Consider the following 27639-nt stretch of genomic DNA (forward strand, 5'->3'; position numbering starts at 1 on the left):
TGTGAGATGGGTCAGAATTTTGGCAAGTCGCGCAATGTATCGCGCCTTCAAAGTCAACGACGGTGCGTCTTCTCAGTGCGGCCACTGTGATGTCTAAGCTAACACCTCAAGGCCCAGAATTCCCTATTCCCTTGAGGGTTTCTGATGCGACCCACCTGTGTATAGAAGTTCACATTCTGCATCCATTACCCATATTCGAGCTGACCCGAGCTCAGCTCCCACTGTGGACGTCGACAAAGATTCGGATAAACAAATCGAGGGTGCCTCGTATCATGACACTTTGGCAAGGGAATATATGTGCGCGTTTTTGAGTTCACATAATCCTGCGATGCTCTCCGGAGATTCAGCATCGATCGTCACGGGTAATAAACACCCTCATCGAATATAATTAATCCCCGCTCACCTGGCTGTCCCTGCGGGCAATAAACGAGCTGGAGATTAGAAGCTGGCAGGGAGGGAAGCTGTAAATATAGATATGCGACGTAATTACGGAAATGCCTTTTGGACTCGCGGGGACACACCTCCACGCAGCGATGACATCTCGGACGGATGCCCAGATTGGCACTCCGCCCTAAACGCAAAGCATACCCTACGCCGGCAAGGACAGAGCCCGAATTACTGCGAGTTCCGCTCGAGCTCGGGTTTTGCTCGATCTTACTCCGGAAACTTAGATCCACGGCCCTTTCGCGTTTTGACATTGGTGACTTTCCTTTCAGCGGAACGCTGCCCCGGAGACGCGCGCTGTTCATGCTGAGCTCGGACCGCGTCAGAGTGTCAAAACCTACGCGGTGTCAGGAGATCCGCCTTCACTGCGACCCTTTCCTTACGTGAGTGAGTCATCCACCGACTGGCTCAGTCGAAGCCTCGCGCGTGAAGGTATCCTCGTCAACTTCTGTAGGTGGGTGCGTGTGTCAGGTGTGCACATCAGTTTGCGGAATACTCACGGATTACGAGACGGAGAGAGGTTCGTTTCTGGAACGTCTTGATCCCGCGCGAAGCGACAGCAAGTATTGAAGAGTAAGTATAAGTATTCAAGAGTCGCATTGCTAATGTCTTGGCCTCCAAAGATCTTGTGATTGGCGCAAGGATGATGGACCGGGATCTGGGACTGCTTGTTGTCTTGTGGTGATCGCTCAATTAGTACGGATCTTCGCTTATCCTTCTTATCGCTAGGCGAAATTACGAATCTCAATGATCTCCGGAAAGGAATCGCTGTATTCACCTCGGAACCACGCGGCGTAGAATTCAATCAGCTGGGTATGAGAAGGACTTCCATGCGGACATTTTTCATATCATTAAAGATTCAGGAGTCATTGGACCGGCCACGAGAATTTTCTCCGGGGAAACCTGTGTCCTTGTCTTCTGATGGAGAATCCTGAAATGTCCGCAGAAGCGAAGCTCGATTCGGCGAAACGAATTTTTGTGGCAGATATTGCCTCGTCATTTTTTGCCGCTTCTAAGTGTCGGTTCTGAAGGAGGAGGGCTTCCTCTCATGCGGGTGGAAATCGATAAATTATCAGGCATGAAATCGTTTTTTCCACGATATCGGTTCACGCTGATTGTGAGACAAATGATCCAGCCGCAGAGCCTCGGGAAGATCCCGCCGATCCGCATCATAGTCTTCCCTCGGTCTCTGCCACAGATTACGCCCTGAATTATCCTCGCAATCCCTACGTTTTCTGTAAGCTAGGAATGAAGTGATCCTGCCCCAGCTCCTAGCATCGAGTCCTCAAGATCAACATGGCTGTCGATGTTTACCCTAGCCATTCGCTCCGTATAATAGAGCTTTACGTGGCGTGTTTGTGATTGCAGATGAGAGAGGGTGAAGTGCCGTCATTGCGCGTTGGGAAATCAATCGTTTCTCCCGGGCAATGCATACATTGTGATCAGGAACTTTTTGATTGTGTGTAGATGACTGCCCATCTCTCGCGACGCCACACCGCCCATGCCGACCGCGCCGACAGGACGTCTGTGATTAGTGTGTTCCGATGTCAGGCATTGAGTTCTGACACCATAGGTGTCCAGAAGAGACTGTCAAGACCGCGGTGATGGATGTCAGATGGGTATTTGACAGCCTGATCGTATGATTTTATTTTTTGTCAAAATTACTTGCCGACGTTCCCGTCCAAGGACGGCACGACGAGTCTCCAATGTTTCCAAGGAAGCCTCAAATCTTCCCCGTGCGTCAAGATATCGAGGGTCGATCTTGGCCCGAAGCTGCATCATTAACGCGTTCACGTGAGATTGTACATCCCAGAGCCGCTTCCGTCGGCGCTAATTTGAGGCTGAGGTCGCCTAAACACTCGATGTTCGTCCGCGACTCTCCGTTCGGAAGTTTCCATGATCTGTGGTCCGCGACAAAACTTCCTCGATGGACGTCACCGGAGCCTTAGCGACCGAACTTCGCGGTGTCATGGGTTAGGCTGGGCTTCGTGAAGGAGTCTCACAATTTCTCGCCATTTTCTCCTGTAAAGCTCGCGCTCTGCGTTGGTTTATGATTAGTAGGGCTTTGCTTACATTATCTGAGAATTACTACTCCGTGTTTGAGCTGGTATGTGCTCGTGAGTCTAGCTCGATCTGCTTCCCCTTTGTCTCCACTGAGTGAATCGTCCGGCCATTCTTGGCGCGGAGACGATCAGCGAATTGGACGAAACAGAGGTACCAATCGCTCGTCTCCGGATGCGGCGATTCACAATATTTGAGCGAAGTCCCATGGACTCGTAGTGTCGGTCAGTCACCCGAGATCAGAGTCTCGGGAATTCCCGTGATTCGACCGCAATAATCCACCGAATCAGCGGGCATCCGGGCTGGAACGCTCCATCTGAGGTTTCCAAGGCACTCTTGCAGATCAGAGCATTTCGAGAATTGTGATTTCATGATCGGCATGCTCGAGAGCGGAATAATCAAAGCTCTAGCCCAGTCAGAGGCACTGCGGAGAATCGCGGAGGCCCCTATAAAATCTCCTGCGATTTTCTTTCTCTAGATTCGATTCATAGAAAAATCTTCAGACCGTCCCAAGTAGCTCCCCAACGCACAGGCTCGACGCACTTTCTGAGTTCCACTGCTGCTCGTAAAGTTCGGTATCACGAAATCGGGTGAAAATTGAGAAATTATGGGTCGTCTCGGCATCACAGAGATCTATGACGGAGTCTTCTGAATGGTTGTCATTATAGATGACCCGACGCGACAAGAAAGTTGTCTGTGGAAAGACATTCCAACAAGAGGCAATTCTTGTCAATTTAGAAGAAAAGCGTGCATTCATGGACGGGGTTCTGAAGGTCAAGCATAGTGAGAAGGAACCAGCTAGAACCGATACGTCATGGGTCCATTATGCGGGAGACAGCGTCGGTCGGCCGTGTGAGTGAAATTCAAACGAAGTTCCCACTCTCATGAGTGCTTCAATGCTTCAAATCATACCCAAGCGTGTATAACAGAGGACTATGAATGTGCATCTTCGGATGCTAGAAACAAATGATTGGAGGTTCTCGGACTGGGGGACGATCAGCCAGGAGACTTGATCGAGCTTTCGATTGGAGAACCGTCATATTCGTCATTTTCTGGACGGCCGCACGACACTCGTCATTCCAAGCTTGTTTATCCTGCTGATGGGACACCTCGGCCGTCTATTGGGAAGCCCCGAGCCCTTAAACGTGGTTGAGATCCCGGGGACGAGGAATCTCGATGCTCAACTCTGGGGAAGGGCAGTCGTCACGGTAACCGACAAAAGGACCAGGAGCATCTTATAGAGACGCGCGCTGGGAAACGTTGTAAACTTTTGTCTATGACTCAGTTGCTGCAGCTATTGTGGTCGATGTCAGCCCCTGCGGCTCATTGTTATTCGACGGAAGCTCCCTAACACTGGGGACGCCACTTCTTTTCAGAATCATCCCTCTCGGAACACTTTTCTTAGTATGTTCTGCTCCGATGGATAGCAGGGATCAGACGGCCAAATGGAATCGGCTCATACTCCTCTTCCATCTCTCCGCTCTTCTATGTGCCCACGAAGCGTGGGGGCAAACTTCAAATGCCGCGACACAAGTTCCAGGAGACGGTCCGCTTTCAGGTGAGCCGAAGAGAATCAAGAAAGTTGTCAACTGCTTAGCCGTCAGAGGGGGAGATTCTGCACACATTTTATTCCTCTATCAATGTGGAAAGGGCTGCGTGGTCAACCCGAGTTCGATGATCGACTCGGTGACTCGATGACCACGACTTCACCTGATTTCCCATTGAACTCTCAACACACCCTGCTGGCTCTATACGTTCTCTCGGTCCCGATCGAGATCAGAACCATCGAATAAGGCGCCGTCTTTTCTACTCCTCTTCCTTCTTCTCCTCATCCTTTTTATCTTCCTCTTTCTTCTCTTCCTTTGCTTTGGCGCCTCCTCTTCGGGCCATGAATTTGTTCTGGAATTCAGGGTGCACGTGTCGGATTGCGCCTCAATCACTCGCTAGGGGTTCCTCTTGGTGAGAGCTATGACAGCTTCTCCGACGGGAAACAGTGAAGTCTCACCTTTATGTTCTCAGAGCATGTATCCCAGAAGGCAAGATCGGTTTCACTCATACCGCCCGATTTCTGTCGATAATCCACAAGTATACGTCATACAATGCGATTGGGATCGGCCCCATATGTTCTGAGCCCGTTGGAACCTGATAGTCCCAACTAATTGTAGAAGGGAAAACTCACATTGAGCTCCTTGACGCGGGTCTGGAGTTTCTCCATTGCTTCCGGACTCATCGACGGTTTCTCTTGTTCCTGGCATGGGATGAAATTTTAATGAATGGAATTTTAATGAAACTTTCAGTCGAGGATTCCGGCCTCCGATGCCTAATCTCTCCGTGAGAAATTCACACTGTCCTCATACCTGTTGTTGCACGGCTATCGACTTCTTCAGGATCCTGATACCTGCCTCGGTCATTCCGACGGTCTTGCACTCTTTCGTTACCATATTCGTCACTGACAGATTAAAATCGATTAAATTCGCTCGGATCTGCGGTTGAGCTCCTCGAGTAAGGAGCAGCAATAGACAATAGCTGCAAGGCACTGAATAGAGGCCAAATATGTACACGAGATGCTCTCGCAATAGGTGACGGAAATACCTCACCCATGTGCCCTGTGCCACCTCTCGCGCCCCTCTTCTGACAGGCGGAATACGGAGCATTACAAAAAAAAAGGAGCACAACGGCAACATAAGTCTTCATGTTTGCGAGCTTCGGGAGACTTTGTGCAGACTTCTGAGGCGTCTTACGGACTTATATGTGTAGGCTCTTGACCAGCTGAGGTATTCGAGCGGCACGACACGACACGCTCACAGTCACGCTAACGTTCTCCGTGACGAAGGACACCGCGGAATCCGAGATCCGCAAGTGCGCACTCTAATTTAGCGACGATTATCCGATGCCATGTCATGCGGAGACAGGGTCGGCTCGAAGGGTCTTTCTCCTGGTCGTATTTATAATTTCGCCGCTCCGAACTCGGTCCGCGGATTCGTTCGCGAATCGACGGAATTATGCAGCCTGTTCCTCTATCTAAGCTTGCGGAAACTTCCAGGGCTTTCCAGCACCTGTCCATACTTACTTCACTACATCCCACGAATGGAGACCTACTACGAATCTCGCGACCGCTGCACCCGAGCGGGAGGTTCCCTGCCCAAACGGGAACCACGGCAGCTGTTGTGCTTGAAACGTTTCTTTGAAAGCATTGGACATAATTCTCTGGCAAGCTTCTTCCTAAATGGCGTCAAGAAGAACCTACAAGACTTCACAGAAGAGTGAGTGTATGTGCATATGTCCTAGACTTGCCCGACGGACCATTGGCTATGAGATACGACTGCTACCGGATGGGCTCCACGTCTCGATAAGCAAGAAAACTGATGCAGCCTCCACGCATTTCGAACATCCTCTTCCCTCGCCTAGGAGACATCTCTTTCACGAGTATCCAGTGGAATGATTCGAATGCTCTCTCTTGCAGATCGAAGCGACTCTGGTTTCTCGATGATGACAGCCACAGCCAACATGGAAATCGAGCCGCAGTAGGTGACAGAAGGGAGTTCGTTTGCACAATGACAGGTGACTAGGGAGCGCCCAGAAACCAGGAAAATATTCCTTCTGTCCTGTCGTCGCCCATTCGAGCGATCAGACACAATACATGAAAACCATGACTTTCCTTCACGAGCATGTTCTGTCCCGGGATTTAATTCGCAACCTGAATTTCCAAGTTGGTGTGCTGCCGAACCAGTGTAATTCATCATTGATCGTTCACCACGAGCCTCTATCATTCGTCGATGCTCAAAGTGCTTGTGGGAACTCGTTCGCTCGTCTACCGCTCCGGACTTCGAAGGTCTGCCGTCTTCTCGACTTCCCGCTTTCAAGAGAAACTCAAATTTGTCAATCCGCAGCTACGCAACCGTTTCCGACAATGAGTCGTTTTTGTCCCGTTTTTTTTTATTGTCTCGACTTCTGGTCAGCCGCTGCGAGCGCAATCCTTAAATGCCTCGACCAATAGAGCCATTCCAATCTTAGGAAGAAACGCAATGTTTCAAGAACTACTTCGCGGACAAACCATATACGTGGTTCGACGGTCGGAGACCGGAGCTCGCCGGGTCAGCCCTGTACGTGACATTCCTGTTCTGTGAATTAATGAACCGTCTAATCAAGCGATCCAAGCCCAGATTGGAGAAGGACTAATTTTTCCTCGATCTAGGTCCGGCGGTCGGTGCTTCCTCGACGGCTCAAGAACCGAATCGTGTCCTCCCGACATCGGTTTCGTTTGCATCTCCGAACGTTTTGAGGCCGACATTCCCAAATCTTCAGTTTATTACAGCAGTATCAGCACCAGTAAAGGTGGGTTCTTAGTTAGGTTGCTTCCGATCGTGGTCGTATCGTCTGAGTGAGTCGAGTCGGCTGTGACGCAAATGTCACCGAGAGTGGAAAACTGATATATCCTCGCTCCGGTAGTTGGTCAGAGACATCGATCAGTCTGAAAAGCCGTGGTCAAGATAAGGCAATGCTTTGAATGCCAAAGCTCTCCATTCCCTCGGAGGCGAGACTCTGGAGTAGTCCGTGGAGTCAGTTAGCGCTGATCGGGGCTCCGGAGACTACAAGCGAAATGCTTCTCACCGAGGGACTCGCTTTTCTTCTTCTTTCCATGTACTCGTCCGTAGTTGTGATCACGGCGGATGATTACTTCGGAACCGACGAAAGCAGAACCAGTCTTGAAACAACAACCGCTGCCGAAGATCACGCTAAGAGCTCGGGGCTCGAGCAACTCGCTTCGCGTCAGGGCTCCAATGAACGACCCTTCCGAGTTACACGTCCCACACTGCGGAGCGAGGCATCAGAGAAGCTCTCAGAGAAAGTCCACTCACAACACATCTTCGATCTTTCGAATTCAGTGAAAGAAAGTGGACCCATCGACGACCCATACACCGACCCCGAGGAACAGAGTAAGAGCTGGAGCACCCTCCCGAACTCAATCGATCGCTTGCCTTGAATCTGTTGCATCACATACCTGTATTCTTCCCATTACCCACTTGGAATCTCTCGTTCCACAGGAGACGCGATTCCGGACTCTCGCGACGGGCATTTATTCCGACGGAACGCCCTCGATGGCGGAGGTACGGGGAGCTTTCCCAGGAGTGTTCAATAATACATATTCTTTGGCAGCTTAGGGGCTAAGCGATTCGGATCATTTTCATCACATTTTTCAGAATTCCTCGTCCCGGGAAACGACACATCATTGAAAACGGCTGATGAGGCGCTCTCGTTGTGCTTCGAGAAGCGAGCGGACTATAAGGTCCTCGACAGGGGTCACCCCGATGATCTATACCTCGGTTTATTGAGAATGATCGGGGTCGATGTCGGGGCGTTCTGGGTTTTGAAGCGTAATAAATCAGAGATGACGTCGGGACGCTGTCCGCTAGTGGAAGCCTCTTTGGACTCCGGCGTCATACGGCGAACCAGACCTTGTAACCAGTCGATCGCGATTGCCATCTGCGAACCGCGGAGTAAGTATAACGATCCGTTAATATCGCGACTTCTCCCAATCGTCTCATTCCCCTCGGAACGAGCCTCACGAAAACGGGGGCCCTCGATAAGTCTGAGCTGATCGATTCTAAAATGTCTTTGATCCGTCGCAGAGTGTCCGACGATCGTCGGATCGTACGGAGTGACTTGGAACGAAACGGAACCGGGCTCACATGTGATAAGATCATGCAAAAAGAGGCTCGGTAGCGAGTTCGGATACATCAGGAGATCTTGCGGAAAGACAGGATACTGGGATGAGGAACAGATACTCTGTCATCGGTCCTACGAAGACTGGTTCAGGTCTTATCATCCTGTGAGTACGTTACAACTGCCTGTGGCTTGAATCCGCGTGTGTGGAAGACCGAAAACGAACACGGAAGTCTTTCCAGAATATCAGTGAATCCAGCGTCAAGAGCCATTCCGCCAAGAAGTTGCAGAACGACAGAGCGATACTCGGAAGTCGGCACGGGATTGGAGGCCAACTACTCCGGGATTTGACTTCAGGCACCAGCGATGCCGAAGAGGCGGCCAAGCAAATAATGAGAGAGGTGTTTTGAAATCTGTAACCGATATCCCGTGATGCCTCAGGCTTCTAGGATCGTCCGCCGTGAATGTGAGCTCATTATTCTTGAGTGGTTCAACCTACCATGCGGATTCTGATCGATCTCTCCAGGTGATCGTCCCCGCCGTCGAGAATCTCGAAGACAAGACGGGCTTGAAACAAGTGACGGAACTCGCTCGAGACGTGGTGGCCGCTGTCGGGGCGAGACTCGGGGTCAACCAGACCATCCGAGTCGAGGGGGCCTCATTCGGTGAGCTGAGCCGGGGATTTTTTTCCGAAATCTCTCGCGGAAAACGCTGTGGGGATCATGAGCTCGATGCGTATGAATCCTCGAGTCCTACCACGATATGAACATCCGACTCCTCGTTCAGGTTATGCCGTATCGCGGAGAGGAGTCAAGGACGAAGTCAATGAGATCCATTCTCATGTTCGTGGATCCGAAGTCATCTTGAGAGGTCGCTTTTTCGGTACAACCTCGCTCACGATGGGTCACATCGTCATGAGCAACATTCCAGAACGAGTTGCACAACCTGACGAAACGGATCCCTGGGCGCGAGCAGTGGTGAGTTCTCAGTAAAGTCTCGGCGAGCTTTGGAAAATCGCGACCGGCCGAGGTCGACCCGACATGTCTAGCCCCCTCTGGAAGTCCCAACGAGCTAAGAATCGAATTTCACCTCCTTCCTAGGTGAATACACCCCTGGTGGAGTTTTTCGTCACCGACGCGGACACCGAGGGACGGATCAGGCATGGGGACATATCGGTGGAGCTCTCATTTCCACTTATCAGACGCAAGACAAAGAGAAGCTCCGTCAAATGCGTCTTCTTTCAGCCTGAATCCGAGTGAGATACCGCCAGCAGTTTTTCCGAAGGAGAGCGAATCGGGCGGAAAATATCTCCCCGCAATAATTTAACTGGGAATCCTGCTCAATTTCGATCGCGATTTTAGATATTATTCGGACGAAGGCTGCGTCTACCTCGCGAATGTTTCGGATTCCAAGACTTCAGTATGCGTGTGCAACCATACGACTTCGTTCGCTGCCCTCCTGTTACCATCGGAATCCGCTGTAACTCACGCGCAAGCCAAGTTCCTTCAGTACATGACTGCGATAGGAATGCCGCTGTCGATGATATGTCTGCTGATTTGCATTCCGATCTTCACGTTCATCAGGCACGACTCCCGACTTCGCTGTTTAGCGTGTTCACCTGCCTACGGTCGAACGCGACGAGCACAAATATACGTCTTGCATCTGTGATCGAAACTCATAGGTACACACCGATTGGAGAGTATGCCTGAAACCCGGGTGCTTTTTCAGAGAGCAACACGAAGAGCGGAATACGATACATCGGAACCTCTGCGTGTCCCTTCTCGCGGGAGACATTGTCCTGATAATCAGCGGCTACGGTGATCACCACATGGTGAGTTTTGTTGTTCTTTTTCAGGGGCCCGATTTTATCAGCGAATATCAGGGAGCAAGCTCGTCAGTATCGTCTTTCGAAAAACTGCAGGTCTGCACACCACTGGGATCTCTGGTACACTTCTGTTTCCTGTCAGCTCTGCTGTGGATGGGCTTGGAAGGGGTTCACATCATTCACATCATGTGGCTCGTGTTCACGAAGTCCGGCATACCGTTGGCAGTGTACTACATCATCGGTGAGTACGATCGGTGTGATGAATCCTCACTGATGATGTACGACTGACATTACATCGTTTCCGGGGGGACACTGGTAGCGAACGGGAATCTGTTGTTCATATATAATTCTGAGCTCGAATACAAAGCCTTTGTGAACCGTTACTCCTCCACCATGAAAAGTTTCCTCTCCCCTCTCAACAATGGGATCGTCGTGTTCATTCCAGGCTATGGCCTATCTTTCGTCATCGTCGCTGGTACAAATTTGGCTTTTGAAGAGCCGTATGAGAGGACCGCGCAGTTATGTTTCCTCTCGCGTGACAACATGGCTATCCTAGGTTTCGTCGTGCCGTTGACCGTGAGTACGGAATTTCTATTCCTGGAGCCTATTCATCAGCAAAGATAATCCGAGGCTTGGCCTTCTACGATCCTCGAAGAGATCGGCTCCCGCTGTGGGAAAAAATGTTCTCTAATTAGTGAGGGAGCTTGAGCCCCGGGGGCGGAGGGGTGGGTTGCCAGGAAAAGGGTGGGGAAACGAAAGAAAAACTCCATCCAAGAGCGCTGATGCACTCACTTCCGCTTATGATTTAATTGATCGATGTCCGTCAAGCACGTCATTGATAAGGATCGACAGATGGACCGACCGGTCTTCTGAAATAGACCAGTCTTGCAAGCTGGCCTAGTGGTCCGGCCGAGCGCCTCCGGCCCGACCAAATGCAATCGCCCGCAGCGTGCCAGCTTGTCGGCCTGTCTGACCGTTCGTCAAGTTCGCTATCGGCCTGTCACTCAGACTCTCGTATTTGCTTGCTCGCCGGGTGAATATTACGAGAGGAGTCGTTCAGTTCCGCTTTCCCTCTACGCGTACTGAGCCGGCTATTCCCGTTGCTGATCGGGGACCGCCATCAGGGGATCTATGAGCGCACAACAACACAGCCGACCGAGCGGAAAGGCTGGGCAGCATGATAAAATGGGAATCAAGTGATCAAATAGTTCGTCTACGGAAAGATATCGAGATATTTGAAGGTGCGAATCTGAAATCCATTGAGGGAACGGTTCCGAATAGGAGCGAGCAGATGCGCATACAAGGCAGGGAGGGTTGGGTTGAGGGGCTCGAGACAAAATTTTCTGGTCGTCATGCCAAGGTATTCGCCCAGGAAGGCGCGTCATCATTTTCGTCACTTGGTCTCCCCGAGAGTCGTTTAGCCGCCCCCCCCCCCCGAAATCCTGTGCAGGCCCTCGGGAGCGAGTGGTAAGCAAGACGCCGGGAGCGTTGCTCTAAATCACTGGATCACCTCAGCTCGGGATCCGTTTTATTTCGTTCTCGTCCGGGACTCTGCAATCCCGGTGTTCTCTTAAATCTACATATATACATCGGCACGCGCATAGCCAATATCATCGTGATAAAATAACATCCCAACATATACAACATACTCGAATAAACTTGAAACAATATATTATCACTCGAGGATCAGCTGGGTATCGCTCCGTCAATGCACACCGGTCTCCGGCTGGTGACGGTCGGGCGCTGACGCGCTCAGCTGTGTCCAGGCTAGAAATTTGTATTCCTCCGTCAATTTTGCGTACTGCTCCTTCAAGTTGACCCAGAACATCATCGTCAGCATGGTGTGAGGGCCCAGACGGATGTACGAGGCGCCCACGCCCTTGTAGAACCCCCAGCATCCTTCGGTTTTGAACATTTTCACGAAACAATCGAGGAGACCCGAGTAGAATAGACCTCGCTTGGTCACAGGGTCCAGCCCCTGATTGTACAGACGGGTGCACACCACGTCGAACGGTGTCATTACCAAACAGAGACCGATCCCCGCGAAGAAGCTAGCAGCTAGAGTTGCCAAGTTCGGATAATGCGCCATCGTTTCGTTTTCGATTATCTTGTCCCGGATATTCGAGAACGTCGACAGCTGAATCGCGGATCCCGCCGAAACACGGACCATGGCGGCGTTGGCACCCCGCCACAGAGCAAAAAATCCTTCCTTGCGGTATATGGAGACGAAGGCCTGTGACATGTTTGAATGTTGATGTTGGAAACCGACGGCGATTTCGCTTAACGATCGGGACTGAATTTGTGTTTTGACGAGATACAGAGGGCTCGCGAAAAACGATCCCATCGCACCGGATAGTGCACCGCAAACCACCGTTTTCGGGAAGCACAGCGAGCCGTCCGACGATCTCGTCAGCTCGAAGCTGTCCATTATGGAATAGCATCCGAGCCGGGTGCCGTTCATTACGAACTGAAACCATAGAGCTGGCCCAATGCCGGACTGGAGAGCCATGAGTCCGTCGTGTTTCGCGATGACGTAGCATGCGTGGAGAGTGTTGCGGTAATGAACCTGCGAGAAAAAAAACGTAGAACAATGTTCCACTAGTTCCGGATCCGAGCCTCGATGGGGCGGTAGTAGTTTTAATCGAGCTCCTACTTTGTATGATCCTCGGTTCTGGAGTTCACCCTGTAGTTGAATGCGGGTTTTGACGACATCGAGCGGATTGGTCAAGAATCCCGCGCCGGCTGCGGCCACGCCACCGAGCACGAATTCCATGACGATACCCTGGTCCTTGCGGACTTTCTGCTGAGGTCTGACCTGTAGAGAGTCGAGCAAGTTCGAAAATATTGACTCTTGGACTATCCACGTTTCTTCCCAAAGATCCAGAGCCACAACAGAGGCAGGCCCTACGAACTAGAGCACGGGAGATGTACCTAATTCAATTTGGTGCGAGGGGGCGTCTCTCTCGGTTGGAATCTAAACAAACTTCGCGAAAATTGTCCGGGAACGTTTGCATTCCACTTATGGAGCGAGCAGTTTCCCGGCGGCGCGTAGCAACAGAGCCTCTGTGCCAGCGCGCACCCGTCATAAGAGACGACTATATCGGCGTGCGCGCAGCGGGCATTAGGAACATTCGACGAGCGAACGGAGAACTCTGCGCGATTGCGGTCTGGTTATCCTGGTCCTTGTGACATCGTCGCTCGTCCCTCACTTCGGTGTCATCCCAAGGAACTACGACCAGAAAACCGACGGGTCATTTCCTACACAGCCGAAAATCGAGGTGTCTCACAAAACACGTGACATTTCACTTTCCGCGCGGGCCACATTCCACATGGGGTTCGAGCCGCGGCTCTGATTCACACAACAAAGTGAGCTTATGTTTCCCATGAAAATGCAGTGGACGTTCATGGATCTGACTATGGCAACTCGAGTCAGAGAACCGCTCTCAAACGGAGAGACCCCTGTCCCGATTGGCCTCTCTTCACACCCGAGTTCACTGTCAGCCCGGTGGCTGACGGTTGTGACCTCACGGAGACTTCACTCTCACCCATTTACCCACCGAGTTCTTTGAAGACACCGACTGACTTTCTGGCACCAGTCCCCTCCTGGTCGTGCCCTGTCGTAGGGTAATCGGTAGCTTCGCAGAGTTCGCGCGGCACTTGCTTCCGAATGAGCCTTCTCTACGTCTCCCCGCAACAGCAGCGCTCCCACGAAATCCGTGTCCACTAGAAACAAACAACGTGCGCAGTGCCTGGTTCGTCGCCGGCGCGGAGCAAGATGGCGAACGTCGTCGGCCGCAAGAACAGCCGGCGGAGAAGCGGTGAGCAGGCCGCCGCTAGCGGCGGTCTTCTAGGTGAGTCACCGCGCCGCTACCACCACAACACTGCGACGAACACTAGAAGACGACTGAAACCGCCGTCAGGGAACAGCGCGGCGATCGGTTTTTGCTGGACAGCGCGAATTCTGAGGAGCTACGGCGCACAAGCGTCGAAACTCCGGATATCGGCGGACTCCCGCGGAATTTACGGAAAATCGGTACAATTCAGAGAATTTCAACTCGTTCACGACGGATAGAGAGGAGAACCGTCGACGAAGCTGACGGAGCTCCCGGCCGGCATTCGACGAGGATCATAATCCAGATGCCCTTCGCGCCGATCTCGAGAGCAATTTCTCTCTCAGAACGGAGGGTCTCTAGAACTCGCGAGCGCGCTGAGCGTTAGCACAAACCCGGAAACTTTAATCTCACAGAGATACCGGTAGCGCGAGGCCATCTCTTGCATAGCGGGAGCTCTTTGGAGAGTAATTCCGAGGCCTTCACGGTGGAAACACTCCGGCTGCCGAGGAGTTATCGCGCCTGGAGATGAAACGTCAATGTCAATGAGCGGTCACGTGTTTCAAATGAGTCAAGGAAGCAATCTACGTCACGTTTGACGACCAGTAACCCTCGAATAATGACCGTAGGCAGCATACAAGGCTAATTTTAGCCGGATCCCACCAACACAATTTTTGCCGGACCGAGTCGCAAGCAATCCGACTCTGTGGACCCTCAGCTCGCCAGTGGACATCCGAAGGAGCAAGTGAGCGAGGTCAAAGCATGTCGTGTTATGTCACTCGATCTAGGAGAGCCGCGGGCGAACAATCCAAGTGCAGCAGCTATCTGTGACATACCCATAAATGGCTGCTCTACGACAAGCCAGTCTTGCGGAATATCTATGTACGTCTCCATATCTTTCGGTCTCACTGCCTATCTCTACTTCGGTGGCTGTCAGCCGCTGCGGACCGATGATGCCGACAGGAGTGCACTATGAAAGAACGTAGTACAATGATTCGCTTCCGAAGCAAACAATCGTGTTTTGTTTGCACGCTCCGACGAACGCATAACAACCCCACGCTGTGAAAGGAAAAATAATCCTCGAGGAAAATGATATTTCGAAATCATGATATTAGGGAATGAGGAGACTCTACGGTCGGCTTCGAGCGCATGAGGTCACTGACAGCGTTCGGGAGTCAGCCCACCGCCTCGAAAGCAAACTTGGACTGTCGGCGAGTCAGCCCTTCGCGAACCGCAACTTTCCTCGCGAAGTTGTAACGAATCACTCTACCGGCAAGGAATCCTTCCCCTGGGCATGACAGATGCAGTCGGAACCCACGGCCGCCTCCATAGAATTTCGGAGACTCGTGCTCTACGCGATCACTCTGCGAACTCTGAAGTAGCGAAGTTTAGCGCGCTCGGGGAGCACCCGACAGGGAAACGCCGTGGCTGGAAGAATCAATCAGCTGAATTGTTTCATAAGCAAAACATTCTCTTCGCGCGAGCTTCAAATGGTTATTCGACCGAGGAGCAAGTTCGGACCCAGTTTAGGATCCGCGCATCATGCGGCGAACTAGACTCGGGTTCGCGACCCAATCAGGAAGAATTCCCTCATTTGTTCCGTTTCTCCACAGATCGTGGTGCTGGTTAATTTTTTCGCCGTCGGGATCGTCTTCTATCGAATGCGAACCATCAAGACCGCGACTGACAAGGATCTCATCAAGACCGTACGGAAGTGGACTCGGGGAGTCGCGGTTCTTGTTCCGCTGCTGGGGCTGCCGTGGCTTTTCGGACTGCTGATGCTAGCCAATGACAGGCAGCTCGTCATTATTTCAGCAGTCATCTTCAATGTATTTGCCGTTCTTCAGGTGAGGGATCTGTTCTCGGAAACTTGCTCGCGGTACCTGCTGACGCTGATTGAATTATGGTGTTCCCTTGTAAAAACCCGAGCTGTTGCAGGGCCCTGGAATTTTTCTCACGCAAGTTTGGTTCAGCGACAAGAAAAGAGATTCTATCGCTCGCTACCTGTCCAACAAAGGCCGTCTCGCCATATTCCTTTCGGTGAGTCCGGATACCATGCAGAACTCGAGTCTCGAGCTCGTGGTCGGAGAAAAGCGTTCGATATCCACGTCGGAGAGCGACCAAAACACCGGACAGATTCCAACTATCTACCAGCACTCGAATGCCTCCCTTTCTACTCACTTTGATCTGTCCAGCTTCCATTTTTCTTCTTTTCTTCCCACTTGCGGCAATGTAGAGGAAACCAAAAGTGTCCGCTGAGTCTCGGAGTAGTTGTGAAGAGCGATCAGGCTCCGCTCGAACTCCGCTTAACGAAAAACTGACTAGTGATTCCTGCGCAAAGTAAGTGGACGGATCTGCAGCGCCAGATCACGATCGCAGAGGCGGACAAGTTGCGACGATGTTTCTTTGCTTTTCGATCGTTCGAAACGTTCGTTTCCACGTGTTTAATGTATGCCGCGTCATCAGGCATTCTGAAGAAGCGGATGAGCTCGGAGAACGCGGCTGTGTTTCGCGACCGCTCGTGGATGTTTTGAACGAGGCGACGTTTGACGCGTTTGACACGCAGAAGAATGCATCGCTTATTCCGATGAATATTGCACCCGGCAGAGCGAGCCGTACCAAAGCTTTGAGTCTCTCGATATATGCCCGGCTGCTTCCTCGCTGGACGAGGCAGCGGCTCCCCGCTCCCGTTTGATGTGGTGTCCCTCTCATTTAGTCAGCCTCGGGCTAAATAGCTTATTTAGGGAAAGACCGAATCGCAGGTGGACGATGCCAAGTCCGGTAGCGTCAGAGTACATAGGACTGCCGTCTTCGGTGGTGTGTTATTTGCGTTGCTGATATCGAAGGAGAAAATACCTTTTTTCTCCCGGAGAGATTTCCTCTCTGGATTTGATGAGTGCATGCTCTCTGAGTCCGGACGTGTATCCGATCGATATGCCTTTTCAGGATGGACTCGCGGTCAAGATAGTTTGGGAAATTGCACGTTTGATGAAGAAGTTCCCGATTGGGCTCTATCAGGGATTTGAGGCTCGAGGCTCGAGATCCTCCAAGTCGAACTGATCGATGACAGCATTCCATAATCATCGGCATTGTTCAGAGTGATCATCGATTAGAGAAGGTCGTGTAGCTACATGCCTCATACGGCCCCGCTGACTGACGATGCCGTGAGCCACGCACAGTGAAGTCATAATAGTCGACGTAGAACTTGAGGGCTCGACTTCCTCAAGACTCAGCCGCCTCCAGGAATGGACATCGAAGCCATGATGATGATTGACCCAGGCGGGCATTATGCCTGCTCTGTAAAGTCTTCCGATGGTAGGGATTCACGGAGGATAGAGTATTCACTCGGAGATTCTGTCCGTCGAGTACATGAAACGTGCATGGGCACGAGCCGAGCGAATCCATCAGGCTGATATTAAGTTCCTCGCAGTAATAAGGAGAGGAGGGGATCTTGTAGTTTCCTGAAAAAGCGACAGATCGAAGCGATGCGTCCAAATCGCGAAACTACCGAAGTGCTCTAGCTCCGAGAAAATTATTTCTCCTCTATTCTCCGGGAATGCTGGTTCTCTTCGGGTGGGAAAGTGAACGACAGCAGATTTATTCCTATTTACATTCTTGGTCCTGTGAAATGCTTCCCGGAATCAGGTTTCGGGAGAAGTTCCCGGATCCGGAATGGTACACCTAGAAAGAGGTCGGCTCCACCTGAAAAACTTGGGTCCCCCGCTGGGGAGCTGGCCGCGGACCGAGTGCCGGGATAGGAGAAACTCCCGGATCTTGGCCAATGTCTAGGGAGACGGATGATTGAATATACGCGACCTTTTCGCATGAAAAGAGGCTAGGGCAGGGCGTGATTCTTGGATGGAATCCAGCTCTCCGGCTTCTCAGATCCTCCCACATTTCTTATCCTTCACAATGCTCGCTGTAGCTCCGAGGTTTTAAGAATAATATCCGAGGTTTTAATAATGCTCCTATGCCGGATTGTTCCATCCCGACGCAGGGCCAAGATTTTGGTCCTGGACATCTAGTGGTATTCGACGCAAGAACGAATCCGTCATAGACAGCAGACTCATGAGACTCAATGTGAAGAATGTTTCTCCACTCTGTAGCGGATCTTCGCTCGTCCACGGGAATCGTCGGATTCGAGCGTCAAGTCCTCGAAGCTCTCGAAATCTTCGACCAGTGTTCGCGGCGGCGTCAATGCGAGAAACTAGCAATTTCTGATCCCGCAGAAGATCTCGACCAGATGAACGGAGTGTCATTGAAGTGCGGGTAAGTTCGTCAATGAGCGTCAGGTGAGGGAGTTTCTTCTCGCTTCTAAAATTGAGTCCATCGAGTTCGACACTTCGAATCTCATTGAATCCCTCCTTCGGCCGATCATCTCCGCCGGCTCGAATACCCCGACGGTATCTTGAAAGGCGTTTGCTTATCCCCAGATGGCGGAAGGAGAGTGTGCCGACAGCGACTCTCGCCTATAAGACTGGAACTGATGACGGAATGCCATTCTATCGATAGCTGGGCTGCGATGAGTATCGATGCCTCGAGAATTTCGGCTGACGGGCTTAGTCGACATCTAGGAGCATCTTTCGCATAGCTCGGAGAATGTTCACAATTCATCCGACCCCTGTTGTATACCGCGCCAGGTCTCACTATTATTGTACACCGACTGGATGAGGCCATGAAAGGGGTCTGCGCAAAAAAGTATAGTAATGAGCCTTACAAAAACATGCGGTTCCGACCCATGACGCGTCTTGCGAGTCCATAAGTCATATATTCATATACACATAAGAGTGACATGGAGGATAAATAAAAAATACGAACTCCGACCAACGGTAAGCAGTGGTTCTCTTCATGGTTCTCCGCTTGATCCGATAAGCTCACCCATCGAGAATCGAGACAGAATAGAGCCATTTCCAAGTCAGCGCTCCAGGCGCAATCTGCGGGGATGAGTTCGGAACAAGGCGAACCATTATATAACAATGAATATGAAATACATTAGCAAGGATGACATTATTGAGGAGCAGTGGCGTGAATAGAGGGACGGACACGGGGCTCGCGCCCCGAGCGCCGTTCCCGAGCATCCAAGAATCGGTTGATCGTTTTCGAAAGGACTGGAAAGTTCGCGAAAAAAATTCTCCCGAATACCGCCACTCCGAAGACTGGCGGTCGGAGGAGCCGCGAATTTCCGGAGAGGAAGGGGGAGAGTGAATTCGCGGCGAAGTCTTTTCACGCCACCATCGAGGAGAAAGCTTTCGCGAACGATGAGTATGATGACAGCATAAGTTACATGGGGCCCAGAATCATTTACAGTTGGTTTGATCCGTCGGCATGAGGAAATAGGTGGCGTAGGTCTTCGACCGCAGTCTCTCGTGCAAGGCACGTTTGATGGTAGAATCGAGCGTTTTGTTTCTCGATAGCACCCAGATATTCTCTGTAAGGATTTTCGTACAGTTTCAGTATCCCTTGCCTCGGGTCGTATGCGCAAAATTATTTAAATAGCAAAGCCCTCGAACCTCGACGCATGAATCCGTTGATGAGATTGTTCTGACACGCCCAGATGACAGCGTAGTTCTTATAATCGGTGTCAATCACGAAAGCCGGTGACCTGTACTCGAAGCTCGCTGTAGAGAAGAAAATAATTTGTTTTCCTTAATTGGTGTTTTTTTTCGAGACTCGATTGCGGGCCTGACTCTACGGAATCTCTCCGTGCTGCCTCCGACAGATTACGAGGAAACATGCTCCGTCAGTCTCAGCGCCAACATTCTCTGCTTTTTGCTCATGCAAGCTCCAAGAATGGCTCCGTCTCGCAGAAGTCACTGGCTCGCTGAGGAATATTACCTATCTCTATTCGATTCCATGTATCGTTCTTCGATTCAAGAGATCATGCAAGTCAGTTGATTCACTGACTCGGGGAAACCCGGCATACGTCGACGTTCTTGAAAGAATGCTTCGGTTCCTAATGCTCGTTTACGGCTTTCGTTTTCCTTCAAATGGGATGACTGGGATGAACGATAAAGCCGCTCGGGATAATGTTGATGGTATCAGAGTTCTTTGAAGCGAGGAGAAGCGGCCGATCACGCGAGCTCCGTCAAATTTCCCTCTCTAGGTCTCTGTCAACTGGACCTCACAGTGACTATTGGCACGTGGCGAATAGATGCCATATGCTGCCCTGGTGAAAGAGGACGAGAAAGATCGCGAGAATCGGCTTCACCAGAGCTGAGCACCACAGCCTCTCTCTCTCTCTGCGGGCGCCCTCAGCTGTATCAACTATGTAGCCATAATCATGTGGATACGGAGATGACCCCAAACGATTCGTGCGCAGACGAACACGAAAGATGTGAGTGGCCAGGGCGGTTTGCTTTATTAGCGGGGTCGAAACATGGACCTACCTCGGCCGAGATGTCGGGGTGACATCTCGAGGTTAAAAGTCTTCGCGATGCGCGATAAGCCTGCTCGTGAACTCGGTCAGTGGCTTCATGTGACATCTCATGGCCGAAATCACGAGCAGCCAGACCACAGCCAGAACGAAAGTCCCTCCCGATTTCTCACGATGCTTACAGACACTGCGACCATGATCCAATGCAGCACAGCGATTCTGCCAAACAAGCAGCGCATACTCCCCTCAGGACGGAGGCCGTGAGACTACGGAGCCTGTTTTTTCCCGAAACTATCGGAACGTAGAGCTTCGCCGGCGATCCGCGAGAGTGGATTGGGCTGAGCTTGACGATAGTCGCGCCTCAATCCCATCCATTCGAGAAGACTTTCTTTGGTGCCGTGGCGATTGTCCTCGGGCTCTGTGTGGACCCTCTGGACCCGTTTTAGCCATCTGTCTTTTCTTCCTCCTCCGCTCCACATCCCGCCGGATGAGCGACCAGGTTGACTCGTCGGATTGTCGGCCAGGGCGCAAGCCGTCCTCCTGACAGCAATGGCGGTGGTTTGGTATTCCGCCTCCGCTTGCGAAGCCGAATCCGCGCGACTGAGTAAGATCGGATGGTGCGCTGCAGCAACGCACCGCGTCACGCAGAGCCAGACCGCGGAACTGCGATGAGGCTGTCAATGCCGCAGCCGGTTTCTGTTTCAAGCTGCGGATACTGGGAAGCCTTCCCTGGGTTTCCGCCGAATGTCATCACATGACAGCATGTCTTCCATTATTCTCATGTTTTCCCGCTGCGGACGAGAACTCCCAGAAACGGAGGGTGAACTTTCGAATCTACTCCCATGCCATCCGAATTATAGGGCGGGATGGAGCTCCAGCGCGCGAGATCCGGGACGAGAAATTGCGTCGCATCATCATTAATCATTCGAGGGCTGATCTTTGCCTTGGAGCGCTCCGCATCGGATGTCCAAAAGAACGTAGGCCTCGACGAGCTCAATGTAAACGGTGAGCCCATGCCAACAATTATACCGGGGCGGTGAGCTTTTGTTCGCGTTGCTGCATAAAAACAGCGACCGAGCTGACGGAAGAGCTCACAGCGGAGTGATCTCGCATGCGGAGCCGAGCTTTTCATAGAGGCACAATTTCTCGAGTCAAGACAATGCCCTGCAGCAACAGTTAACCAATCTTCTTGCTTCCCCATTCCGTCTGGATTCCGCTCACACCAAGCGGGAGAACCTGCGGCCGGTTGGAATTCTCCGCCAATGACGTTTCAGACCCTGCTGCTTGTTCACGCAATCCGCCACTAAGTTGAGGGTAGCGGCTGTCACCCTGCTCGCGGTTCAGTTTCTACGAGCGGATCAATGGGAAAACACCGAGTACATGAGCTCCTTCAAATTATAAGCATCGAGGTCTCTCGGGTCGATGAGGATATTCGAGCCGAGTCGAAATCTTGGGGGAGTTCTTCGCGGGCTCCTGACGATTAGGTTGTTGTTGTTGTCCTTGTTCATGGGGAGTTCGATCCGTTTTCTCCCGGTGGGCGGGGAGGAGGAGCCGCATATGATTTCCCGACCGAGAAAAAAACATACGGGGCATATCGGAACCGCGGCTTGTCTCACTCAGAGAGGATGGACGGGTTCTCTGAGACATCTCTTTCCATTCCTCCAAGAGATTCTCCCGTGGCCAGTCTTGCTGATTGTAAGGTGCATCTGACCCGAGGGCTCTGAAAAGATATCCCTCCGTTTGTGTACGGGCTGCCTGATGCTTCCGATGCATCGTCCTAGACTTTGACATTTGGGGAATATCCTCATCGGGGAGCTAAAATAAGCCTCAGACAAGCGTACGGGATTCCGCGCGGCGCTCTCCCCAACGATCGGAGATTGCCGTCAATAGGGCCCCCAGCGAATGCTACAAATAAAAGAGCATGATGAAATTCCAGGATCGTTGTGTCCCAGAGGCCCAAGATCCGATCATCCACGCAGAGCTCCATCTTCCGTCTGCCGATGACATCATGCCGGACTGAGAATCTCATCTTCGAATTTCGGGTGATCAAAATCCGAGGAGGATTCCTCTTCTCTTCCCGAAGAGTTTCTTTGCCACGCCAGAGACCGTGACACGCAACGGGCGATAAAATGGTAGCGAGCGTGAACGAAGAGGAAGAAGACACGACTCGTCTCGATGAAACGATGATTGAAGCGTTTCCGGTGGGTTAGAGTCACGAGCGTCACGACGACTCTGTCAGAGAGGTGTGATCCCAGCGCACTCAAAATAATTCCGCCGGCGTGAAACTGGGAGCGGGAATCTTCATAGGATCTCAATGAGGATTCGCACGAAACCGATGCAAAGTTCGCGACCGATTGAGATATCGAGGCATGAATGACGAGCGACAATGCGAGGTGGAACCAAAGAGAGAAGGTCTCTCGATCCGAATACGGGTCCGGCCGAGAACTCTTGGGGATTTCAGCGAGGAAAGATCATCGCTGAAGTTGACTCGCTCCATCGAAAAGCACGTGGAGGCTTCTCTCTGTATTGTCTCGCGGACTTCACTCTAATTCAATCGCCTCGTGGCCTCCAGTCGAGACCGTTGCCGGCGGACTGTCTGGCTGTTTCGTTGGCGAGTAGATGGGCTGTATCGATTAGTTGCTTGGTTAGTCGACGGCTCGATCGGCTTGAAGTGGCTAAAACCATCATAAACATCCTCGCAGCCGACTGCAGTCGACATCATGAGGTCAAGATCGAGTCCTCCCGTCGGGCTGCTTCGGTATCTCCTCATTGTTATTTCGGCATCGGCACACTCCTCGAGCATGGCAGCCCGTGAAACTTCTAGCGCCGATTTTCCCAGACCGATATCGAAGTGGAGACTCAATTCCGTCGGAGAGCTGTCGCGTGGACTCGTTGGAACGACTCGAGGGAATATTGTATTTGCGGTCCGTCGGAACGCATCATAAATACTCAATTGGACCATTCGAAGCGGCATCCACGGGAGAGATGGCACCAGCACGGGAGCGCCGTCCTCGAAGTAGACCACGCCGTGAAACTTGAAATTCTGATTGTTTGTCCGAGTCGAAACAGGCAAAGATGACGAGTGAAAGAGAGAGAGGAGCTCTGATTAGAATTGAAGCGATCGGAATCGATGATTGGCGTTTCCGTTGGTACAACGAAATGGTTGCGGCGTAGGGCAGCCGGATGCATCCCATTGAGTTCAATCGAGGGGATTTTGTTCAACGACCACGCTGAGCTGCTTTTTGGCCTCCGAACAGTTTCTCTCACTCAGTGTGTTTGTCGCGTCGCTCTTCTCAACGATTTGTTCGGTCGTTCGTCCGCTTACTTGCTTTCTTTTCTCTCTCACTCCCTTGTTTGTTGGCTCGCTCGTGTGCCTTCTCGTCGTCTCCCTCGGTCAAGTCAGCTGGACCCACGAGCTGATCTCATGATTCGGCGCTCCACATATCAGAAGATTACCGAAGCCTCGATACTCAACGTGGCCAAGTCCCACGCCATGTACCGAAATATTCCCAGCGGGGACATCTCCAACGATGGCGACTTTTTTCGCAGCCTCTTTCGTTAATTCTCTCAAGCAATGATGCACTGTCGGTCGTCGCGTCGGCGTGATCGAATCAGATTGACGCCCTGGTCCACTGTGTTAACAGTGATGATGTGCAATCCCGCGGAATGCCTCTCATACCCGCTTCTCCATGTTTGCTGGCTCTATTTGCACTGCTCGTCTGCCCAGCTGACGCATCGGAAATAATAGGCGGAAAGCCTGGACAACGCTAAGCGCCCAAAGAGGAGAGAGCTCTAGTTGGACGGTCGCAAGCACTCAGAGCAGCTTCGAGATTTAATTTAAAAGTCGGAATAAAAGCCCGGATGGAGGATGCGATCTCATCGATAATGCAGAAAAAATGTTTCCGCAGAGATTCACTCTGAACTCTGGAGACCGTGCTGCTAGATGCGGCGTCCCGACTACTGTCGTACATGCCGCTTGTCCCGTGCCGGAGCGAAGACTCAGCGCTCCGGGGTACCTCTCGAGTACCGAGCACTGCTCTCTCAGTCATGTACCCTCACAGAAGAGCGTGGCGCTCCTCAGATCTAATTGAGTATAAATAGAGAGCAATTGGGTGCATGGCCATTCTCCGAGACGGAGTAGAGAGATGTGTCTGGTCCGTTGTGGATAACAGCATAACCCACGTTCTGGTAATATTTCGTCCTTCGTATGATCCTTCGTAAGCTGGTCGCCAGATTACTGATTGCGTTGCCATTCGCGTTGTGAACCTTGGTGAGCTGCCATCGTCCTATTGGGAGTCGCAGTGAAAACTAAGAGACTTCTAGGAGGCCTGGCACGCTTTTCGTTCAAGAACTAATTGGTTTTGTTCGTTGCCTATCGCTCGGAAATGTGGTCAACTCAAGCTAAGTACTGGCGCCGTAGGAGTATGAATTATTGTCAAATGACCCACTCCTGCGCGCTGTTGTGCTTACCCTGGGTACCACGAGTCTACTCGATTCGGGCGTCATTCGTCAGCGTGAGGTAAATCGTGCTTGTTCATTCGCCGCATTGAAATGAAATATGTCCGCCGACGAAACGTATAGGTAACATGCCGTGCATGGGGCTGCGGTGCTAAGACGCTCCGATAGTTGCTTGCGATGTCGTTAGTGGGAAAGATCTCCGGGAATGCTGAATTATTGCTACATGGTGGAACGAATTCATCGATTGTGATCGCGGCGAAAGTTCCGAACTCGAGAGAGTCGGTTCCCTGATTTCGCCGATTTCCGACGTAGTGGCTCGTGGAAATTCTTTGCGTTCGTGCATCTCGCATAGGAACCCCTGCCCATTAACATACTGTATGGCTGCCCAGCTGGCTCGTTATTACGGCAACGGTTAACTTACGTGTTTTCATATGCAAACTGAAGGGTCCCTGGGCATTGGTGAGTATTTCGCCTTCGATCGAGAAGCCTTCTCCGCTATGGAATCCGTGGAGAGAAAACGTGTTAATAGATATTTTGGTTTCCTCGGTGCACGGACCGACTCCGAATAGACAGAAGAGAATATTTATGTAGGGATCGTGTCGAGCGAGTTCGTTCCTCGGGACAGAAGCCCTGCCTCCCGATAAATCTTGCTAGGACCCACCGAAGTTGCATTTGCTTGGCCAGCGCTGCACCCCGGGTCCGAACAAAAACAGATGCCTCGAAAACGAATGTCCATCTGGCGAATTCCAAGCGAAAGCCAGCGCTTTTCCTCGCCGCCTTTCCCGCCCGCATATCTCACAGAGTGGTTTGGCAGCATGAGTGGCCTTACCAGGGGTTAGGTGATGGAGTGTTCCCCCAATCGCTTTCCTAGACTCGAACCTCAAAGCTCGGGTCTCGGCCCTCAACCCGAGAAAAAAAAACCTTGTGCGTACTCTATGCGCATCGTTCACGCCAGCGTAATTTATAAAACCTTTCAAATAAAACCGCTACCGCGTGGAGCGTTCCTATATGCGATCGAACACTTTTGGCGCTGAGCGTAATTGAGTACATTGAAATTTAGGCCTCGCTCGTAGACGAGCGAGCGAGAGCCGGAGCTTCGAGTTCAAGCTCTAAGCCGTGCCGCGAGTGAGAATGGACCGTAAATTCTAGCTAGGTTCCCGCCGCGATCTCTTCTTCATCGCTCCGGTTTCGAGTGGCTATTGTGATCCTTGTAGAAAATCCGAGCTTCCTCTCCTGGGAGACGGCGCAATGCTCGATTCAAATTAAGTCGGGCTTGACAGTAGGGACTTCGCGCTCCGCATGACGTTATCTGCTTAATCGGAGAAGAGAGCTCGCGAGAGATTCCAAGGAATACCAAGGGCTCTATGGTGAACATTACTGCGTCGGGTTCCCACCAAAACCAGCCTCTGAACTCTTTCTGACAAGGCATCAAAGAATTGTCTCCTGACAAAGAGCTCATACTCACCGGATCTGCTCAGCCAGCTCCTGTCCTCGTCTGATGAAAAGGGAGAGAAACGGAAGTGTCTTAGAACGGGGTAAACGAGTCTTCACAATATTTGGTTTTGCCTTGTTAGCTCGGCTAAAGTATTCATGAATATCGTTTGCGCTTCAATCAGGGATCGTGTCGGCTTGTTGCTTAGATCATATCCAGCCATTTCGAATTAATTTGGTAATGGGATAACGTCCGGGTGAGCAAGCCAGACAGACAGACGATTCAATACAAGTTGTTCTGTTTTGCCGATTCCGAAGAAGACTACAAGCTCCGCTAGACGGACAGAGAAACCGGAAAAGAAGTCTTGATTGCAGACGTGTTACGACGGCTCGGGGAGGCAAGGATAATTTCAGCGTTTACGAAAGCATCTTCTCCACAGTAGTTAAGGCTTTTAGGAATTTATTGGCTGCACATTTCGGCTCCCTCGACGCGGGCAGATGTCGAGGCTTCCATTGAGAGCGTTGAGAGGAGCCTTCCTCGAAAATTGGATGGAATGACTTATCACGAGAAGAGCGCGTCTTTCAGAGGAATGACTCACGGCCATGCGACGCAGCACGCGTCTCGTCGGAACCGCCTCGGCAGAACGATAGAAAAACAAAGGTCATATCCATTCTCAAGCCGAGGATACAAGCTCATCATTAGGCGCAGGCGGACAATGAGTATCAAAAGCGAGCCAGCGAAGAATCCTGTCGTAGTGAACCTCACGGCTATCACTCTATCGGTGATCGCATATGTTGTCAAATACCATCATGAAACTCACTTTGTCCATGTCTCGATTGTGGGTGACATGCTGTTGACGTTGTTGAGGAGTTGTCCCGTGCTGAAAGGTGATTCAAAATTCCATTATGGATATTGAAGGACATGAGTTATCGACACGGAGGAAAAACTTCCGTTCGGCCCCGACGATTATTCTGAGTTTCGGTTCTCCTCAAGGAATTGTCGCGTGAACGTGATTATAATGACACAATTCCGTAGTAGACTGCGACGGGATATAAGAATTTAGGACTTACGCATCGCTAATATCGCTGCCGAACTTTTGAACTGTTTGGACAATCCCTTTAGCAACGTTCGTCACCGAGGGCTTAGGTGGATGATTGTCGTTCTTATCCTTGTCAGAATCCTGAGCTCCGTTGTCATCGGCATTGGACTCGAGGGGCTGTTGTTTCTTCCTCTTGTGGCTGAAGCTGTGCTTATTTGACTGTTTGCGTTTTTTGTTCTCCTTCTTCTCCTCGTCATGATTCGTTTTTTGGTACTTCTCTCGGAATTTTCTCGGCTTGCTTATGGGCTGGTAGTCACTGCTCGAATCGTCTCCGTGGTCCTTCATCTTTCTCTTGGCACCGGTATCCACGTCGTTGTCGCTGTCAGGCTTCATTTTGATTTCCTTGTTTTTTCGTCGGTTTCGTCTGTGCCGCTTCCTCGAGAATTCTTCGAGATCGTCAACGTATTCGTCGCTGTCCTCCTTGAACGCCTTCCGGTCCTTGGTCCTCCTCGG

General features: G+C 51.5%; 4 protein-coding genes across 5 annotated transcripts; 1 reads left to right on the plus strand and 3 right to left on the minus strand.

Moving 5' to 3' along the window:
• Window positions 1-4115: 4115 nt before the first annotated feature.
• Window positions 4116-5220, minus strand: LOC100902357 (uncharacterized). The gene is made up of 5 exons (XM_003744072.1): window positions 5103-5220; window positions 4863-4954; window positions 4685-4753; window positions 4511-4573; window positions 4116-4404 (listed from the first exon to the last, which is right to left on the minus strand). Exons 1-5 carry the CDS (start codon window positions 5197-5199, stop codon window positions 4312-4314), a joined length of 414 nt encoding a protein of 137 aa, XP_003744120.1. The 5' UTR covers window positions 5200-5220; the 3' UTR covers window positions 4116-4311.
• Window positions 5221-5742: 522 nt separating this feature from the next.
• Window positions 5743-10618, plus strand: LOC100905435 (uncharacterized). Its single transcript, XM_003744092.1, has 17 exons — window positions 5743-5768; window positions 5969-6066; window positions 6216-6337; window positions 6520-6608; window positions 6701-6840; window positions 7161-7442; window positions 7551-7613; window positions 7707-8003; window positions 8136-8335; window positions 8412-8570; window positions 8696-8834; window positions 8956-9146; window positions 9270-9424; window positions 9531-9752; window positions 9898-10000; window positions 10091-10235; window positions 10440-10618. Exons 2-17 carry the CDS (start codon window positions 6060-6062, stop codon window positions 10616-10618), a joined length of 2493 nt encoding a protein of 830 aa, XP_003744140.1. The 5' UTR covers window positions 5743-5768; window positions 5969-6059.
• Window positions 10619-11486: 868 nt separating this feature from the next.
• Window positions 11487-16362, minus strand: LOC100902132 (solute carrier family 25 member 35). 2 transcript variants are annotated; one of them, XM_003744070.2, is made up of 3 exons: window positions 16006-16362; window positions 12648-12809; window positions 11487-12560 (listed from the first exon to the last, which is right to left on the minus strand). In XM_003744070.2, the coding sequence occupies exons 1-3, from the start codon at window positions 16024-16026 to the stop codon at window positions 11700-11702; spliced, it is 1044 nt and encodes a 347-aa protein (XP_003744118.1). In that variant the 5' UTR covers window positions 16027-16362; the 3' UTR covers window positions 11487-11699. The 2 variants fall into 2 exon arrangements, with proteins under 2 accessions (XP_003744118.1, XP_028967499.1); XM_029111666.1 differs by lacking the exon at window positions 16006-16362 and adding an exon at window positions 13552-13682.
• A 2759-nt stretch (window positions 16363-19121) lies between these two features.
• LOC114828260 (uncharacterized) lies at window positions 19122-27519 on the minus strand. The gene is made up of 6 exons (XM_029111672.1): window positions 27158-27519; window positions 26908-26967; window positions 26121-26150; window positions 25077-25150; window positions 19335-19442; window positions 19122-19252 (listed from the first exon to the last, which is right to left on the minus strand). Exons 1-6 carry the CDS (start codon window positions 27517-27519, stop codon window positions 19122-19124), a joined length of 765 nt encoding a protein of 254 aa, XP_028967505.1.
• Between the last annotated feature and the right edge of the window lie 120 nt (window positions 27520-27639).

Source organism: Galendromus occidentalis, unplaced genomic scaffold (assembly GCF_000255335.2).
Source record: "Galendromus occidentalis unplaced genomic scaffold, Mocc_1.1 scf7180000077459, whole genome shotgun sequence".
In the NCBI taxonomy this organism is placed as follows: Eukaryota; Metazoa; Arthropoda; class Arachnida; order Mesostigmata; family Phytoseiidae; genus Galendromus; species Galendromus occidentalis.

Bases quoted from the DNA above. Each gene is read 5' to 3' on its own strand.
- LOC100902357 (XM_003744072.1), bottom strand. From the start codon at position 5,199: ATGAAGACTTATGTTGCCGTTGTGCTCCTTTTTTTTTGTAATGCTCCG. The intron at 4,955-5,102 runs GTGAGGTATTTC...TTAATCTGTCAG, and splicing joins AGGTGGCACAGGGCACATGG to TGACGAATATGGTAACGAAA. The intron at 4,574-4,684 runs GTGAGTTTTCCC...GATTATCGACAG, and splicing joins CCCGCGTCAAGGAGCTCAAT to AAATCGGGCGGTATGAGTGA.
- LOC100905435 (XM_003744092.1), top strand. The intron at 6,609-6,700 runs GTACGTGACATT...TCCTCGATCTAG, and splicing joins GAGCTCGCCGGGTCAGCCCT to GTCCGGCGGTCGGTGCTTCC. The intron at 9,753-9,897 runs GCACGACTCCCG...GTGCTTTTTCAG, and splicing joins CCGATCTTCACGTTCATCAG to AGAGCAACACGAAGAGCGGA.
- LOC100902132 (XM_003744070.2), bottom strand. From the start codon at position 16,026: ATGGAAGCTGGACAGATCAAA. The intron at 12,810-16,005 runs GTGAGTAGAAAG...GACTCTCTACAG, and splicing joins TGGAAGCTGGACAGATCAAA to GTCAGACCTCAGCAGAAAGT. The intron at 12,561-12,647 runs GTAGGAGCTCGA...TTTTTCTCGCAG, and splicing joins AGAACCGAGGATCATACAAA to GTTCATTACCGCAACACTCT.
- LOC114828260 (XM_029111672.1), bottom strand. From the start codon at position 27,519: ATGAAGCCTGACAGCGACAACGACGTGGATACCGGTGCCAAGAGAAAG. The intron at 26,968-27,157 runs GTAAGTCCTAAA...ATCACCTTTCAG, and splicing joins GGCAGCGATATTAGCGATGC to CACGGGACAACTCCTCAACA. The intron at 19,253-19,334 runs GTTCGAGGGCTT...AAATCCTTACAG, and splicing joins CAACGGATTCATGCGTCGAG to AGAATATCTGGGTGCTATCG.